Source organism: Mycetomoellerius zeteki, unplaced genomic scaffold (genome assembly GCF_001594055.1).
Source record: "Mycetomoellerius zeteki isolate Tzet28-1 unplaced genomic scaffold, Tzet1.0 scaffold167, whole genome shotgun sequence".
Taxonomy (NCBI): domain Eukaryota; kingdom Metazoa; phylum Arthropoda; class Insecta; order Hymenoptera; family Formicidae; genus Mycetomoellerius; species Mycetomoellerius zeteki.
The window spans coordinates 554,252-559,275 of NW_017256623.1; the positions used below are offsets into that span (position 1 = coordinate 554,252).

General features: G+C 30.4%; 1 protein-coding gene across 8 annotated transcripts in view; it reads right to left on the minus strand.

The window, feature by feature from the left end:
* Window positions 1–1,461: 1,461 nt before the first annotated feature.
* Window positions 1,462–5,024, minus strand: part of LOC108721305 (protein Star) — a 9,119-nt gene continuing 5,556 nt past the window's right edge. For 7 of the 8 annotated variants that reach the window (XM_018445787.1, XM_018445786.1, XM_018445782.1 and 4 more), the window contains 4 exons: window positions 3,082–3,275; window positions 2,745–2,939; window positions 2,371–2,613; window positions 1,462–1,651 (listed from right to left, as the gene is read on the minus strand). In XM_018445787.1, the coding sequence (XP_018301289.1) occupies window positions 1,505–1,651; window positions 2,371–2,613; window positions 2,745–2,939; window positions 3,082–3,275 (779 nt within the window). In that variant the 3' untranslated portion in view covers window positions 1,462–1,504. Of the gene's footprint in view, window positions 1,652–2,370; window positions 2,614–2,744; window positions 2,940–3,081; window positions 3,276–4,525; window positions 4,651–5,024 lie in introns of those variants that run through there. The other variant, XM_018445789.1, reaches the window with a different exon arrangement.

A 5,024-nucleotide genomic window follows, 5' to 3' on the forward strand; every position in this document is an offset into this window, starting at 1 on the left:
ATATATATATTGTGTGTATATATATATATATATATAATTATATATGAGCAATACTTTAAAATTTCTCCAAAAACTTGGTTCTTTTTTTTAAAAGAAACAATGCGGGAAGTATTCTTTTTATTGTTATTTATGTTTCTTATTATGAAATAATTTTTTAATTTAATAATTCTTTAATTTTTAGTATTCTTTTTATTGTTATTTATGTTTCTCATTAATAAATATGTATAATTATACATATTTATATGTTCATATATGGAAAATTTTTTCCCGGGAATTTATAGCACAAAAAGAAAAAATAAAACGCGAATTAGTACCGAATTATATGCCTCGAAGTGTATAAATTTATTATAAATAATATAAAACATCACGGATAAATATATTTGCACATATACTTTACTAAAGTAATAAAAAAAGAATGTACTTAATTGAGTTTTGCCCGCTTGCAGAATGGAATGAATTTTCCTTTCCGTGTAACCGAATACGAGGATAAAAAGAGAAAGTCAGATGCAGAGAAAGTGCGTGAAACAAGGACAGTAGACGAAACGTACCAATGTACCAACGCTAAATAATTTTACTCTCAACAGTTACACGGGTAACAGTATTACGGCGCAGACCAAAAGTAGGCGTGGTCTGATCAAACTGCACACACCATATAATCCTTCCACCATGGGTTCGTGTAAAGGAAACACGGCAGTGTCGCTACGCTTGGCTTAGCACCGAGACACTACCATGTGTCTCCAGATTCCGTTAGGACTATTAAAAAAGATATTTATTAAAATTTGATAATTTTTCTCAGTTCAGAAATATGCATGTGTCATGCACAGATATATGTATACTAATTCATATTGATATCTTATCCTTTATTTTTACTAAATATCTTATCCTTTATTTTATCAAAATATGATTCTCAAGATAAGCTGCTCATATACTATTAGAATAATTAGAGAGCAATACGTTCTTCAAAATTGTATAATCATTTAATTGAAAAAAATGTCGAGAGAATTGTAACAAAATGCGATTAATTTCTATTAAGTACAGAAAATACAATGTGCCACGTATGATCATCAGTTCCCGATTGTACAATTCCGTTTATTCTTATTTATTCCTAATTATTATTACTTCTTAATGAAGGCATTGTTAAATTATTATAAATTAAAGAAATGTCTTTGTGTTTTATGCGAATATTTGTTATTACATTTCCTACAGAAACTTCAAAATAAAAAAAAGAAGCACTTTATTTTATTAATATAGAATATAGTTATAAAAATATGATTTTGTAAATATCTTGTATAATACAAAAAATATTTTCATTAACAATTTCAGATATTTCTTCGCATGATATATCAATTTCTTAATGCAGACAATGTTGTTATAATTATATATGACTAGTACATCAAAGAGATTAAATTATTTTACTAATATCAATTAAAAAATTAGACATTATTAAAATAATTAGATAGTTATTATTCTTCATACATAATTTCTGTCTATTCGTATTCACTCGTCACGTGTTGCGCTTTACAAAAATAATATCATTCGCCAAATTGTCCGGATGCGTGACCAAACTGTAAACGTAGTATCCCTGACGTTCCATCATATCGATCAGGTATTTTCGTCCTTTTTTATTGTGTATGTACTCCACAGAGAGAGTCTGAAACGTGTATATATATATATATATATATCTCATGATAATTGTGCCATAAAAAATATTAAGTACGTTCCGCAAAGAAGCTACGTCGTTTGCGGGTTCCGTGTCTTGATACATCGTTAAACGTCAACGTTTCGTGAATTGCAGTTCACTTCATCAGGGCGAGAGAAGTAATCTGATACTGAGCTTCTCTCATCTCTGGAGGATTCCCTTTATATATGTTGTTAAGGAAGAGGAAAGATAGAGAAAGAAAACGGAAGTATATGATGAGAGGGAGGGATGGTCCACTAAGACTGTGAGATATAATTAAGATCTCTCACATAAGGTTCCCTCTAGTCATCCCTTTAATCGAACACTACTTAACAATCACGTACTTCTCTTACGACGTATCATTACAACTATATTATTATACTATTATATAAAGATAACCCATAAGCCGCGTAGTTTCTTTGAAGAAAATAATCGTAGAATCTTTAATGCGGGGTCTACAATAGAAGTCGTAGCGATCATAAGATCGTAGAAAATTGACCAATCACAGTTGATTATTCTTCTCATATTCGACTGTGATTGGTCAATTTTCTACGACTTAAGACCCTACGACTGCTACGACTTCTATTGTAGACCCCGCATAAAAGTATTGTTATTATATTTCACTTCCAAGAGAACATGCCGCGAACATCAGAAACGCATAGATTCAGAATGGACTAAAGTAAGTGCTGTACCTTTATATCCACCTCGTTAAACGGTATTGTTTCTAATACGTCGATCTCATTGCCTTCTATGTCGAGGCTGAAATAATCGATCGTTTTGATTTCCAACGCGGCGATGTAATGTGTTAATGGAAAGCATTGCACACGGACGTGCTTGCCCGTGTAAGCCACGTCGAGCGTATTTGCGAGCACATCCTCTGTCGTGTTCTTGGGTTCGTGTAGACGACCTACGTTCCTGGCCATGAGAAAAGATGCCTGCAATTTCGTGAGGTTCACCAAATTTTTCGGAATTCATGTAACGTCTAATATACCGAGTCATAATTGATACTCGAGTTTCGCGACAGCGCTGTTTCAAAATCAATGTTAACAAATCATTGATTTCTTACCACCGTAGGATTCTTAGTAATGCTAAGACACGTTGGCGAAAGATAGGCCTTTCTGTTCTTTTGCAACATCTTTGTGAAATTAATAGGATCAGCTTCTATCAAGAGACCTGACCATCCCTTAAATCGCTCCAGAAATAATGTGTTGCTACGTATTTCCCCATCATACGCGCCACATTCTATGAAAAATCCGTTTTTCTGTAGAGAGCAATAAATAAAATTCGGTATTTATTAATAACATAAATCGATCGAGCATAATTATCGTATATTCATTCAATCGTTTATTCTTGCGAAAGACGTTTTTCTTGCATTTCTCACGAAATTGTAATAATTATTTTACCTTATCGTTTAAAATTTCGCGTATCGCAGTTGACTGCCCCATCGACGGATCTTCTACATCTGGTTCTTGAAGCACATACGACTCTTTCGGATTATGATTCCATATTATCCAATTTTGATGAATATCGGCCAATAAGTCATGAAAGGCTTCTGAGCTCAGAGCGGATATATTCTTCTTATTGTACCATTTTTCATCTAAATAGTAGTTAATTATTGTTGGTTATTTTCCAAAGAAATAGGAATTGCAAACTGTACACATGCAATATAAATATTTTTATAATTTCTGATATTCGGGTATACAATATAAATAAATGTATTACGTTATTCAACATAAAAAAATGTACACTGTTATTTTTATATTAAACAAAATAAAAATTAAATTTAAATAGCAGATGCAGTCTTATATTCTGTTATTGAAACTTCTATTTCTTTTAATTAAAGGATTAATAATGCAAGTCTACATAATTTTCACTTCTAAAAAAATATATATAGGAGGAGACCGGGGCTATGTGGGCATTTGAATTTTGAGTGGCAAAAATATATCTTATGAGTTCCTAATTTATATTGTAGATGGCATCTCGTGTGTCTTTTTTATCAACGAAGTTTGGTTAGTTTAGGTGCCGCGTTGTTATGTTTAGATAGTCAAACGTGTTTTCGATAGTCAAAAATAATTTTTGAGATTTCATTTTCCGAATCACATCATTTTTTATGTATATAGATGAAATGAAGTTGCAAACACCAAAACTTTTTATTGCCATCTTGTAATCTTATAATCACTCTACACGCTAATAATGATTTGACTAAAATCGTTTACTTTATTATTGAAAATTGCAATTGAAAAAAAGTGCTCACTTACAAAGGAAGTTTCACAACTGTCCGGAACCGATTTGATTTCTCCATGAAATATGTTGTGAAACACAAAAATCTAACACACACAGACACGTATTTTTTTATACGTGCGCTAACTCATGTTTAAGGGGTGAAACACCTCTTTGAAAAAAAACGGTATTTTTATTTCGAGCCGAATACCGTCGGAAGTATAAAAGATAGAAAAAAATTTTTTAAACAAAAGTTTTACGGTTTCAAGAGTACTTCAATGTTGTGAGTACACAACATTGAGTACACAACATTGAAGTACTCTTGAAACCGTAAAACTTTTGTTTAAAAAATTTTTTTCTATCTTTTATACTTCCGACGGTATTCGGCTCGAAATAAAAATACCGTTTTTTTTCAAATCTACATAATAATACATGAACAAAAGTTTATATATTTTCATACTTTTAAATTTCTGTATAAAAACGTTAATCAAATGTTAAGATTCAAAATTGTATTTATAGATATGACTTTTATTTATCACTTCGTATTTTAAATACGTGGTTAGTAATTATACCATTGAGGTTATTACTTGCGTAATTCAAGCGCGTACAGAATGACGTGTTGTATACCTTCACGTGATATCAATGCTATATATGCCAGATGCTTGGATCGCATTTCGTTAATTAAATTTACGAGTATCACGGTCTAGTAAGAGAGTAACAATAACATATGAGAGTGATGTAATTTTCCATTGTTCAAGTATGATTTTCTCGAAATGAAGATTTCTGTAAAAACATGAATGTTAATCTATATTTTTGACTTATTTTTTTCATATATTAGTTCTTTTTAACTTGCAATAGGAAATTACCTGGTAAAAAATTTTTTATACATTAATATGTATAAATATGTATAAACATACATAAACACGTATAAATATTCATAATCATAAATAATTATATATGAAATATGTCGATACATCTTTCTTTCTTTTGTAAAATTACTTTTTAATGTACTAAAAATAATAATAATATTGAGAAAACATTAAAAACAGTTAATGGATTATTTTCGCATTGTTTGTTTTAGAAAAAATCAAGTTTGGAAAAATGTAAAAAAATTTGCTCATACATA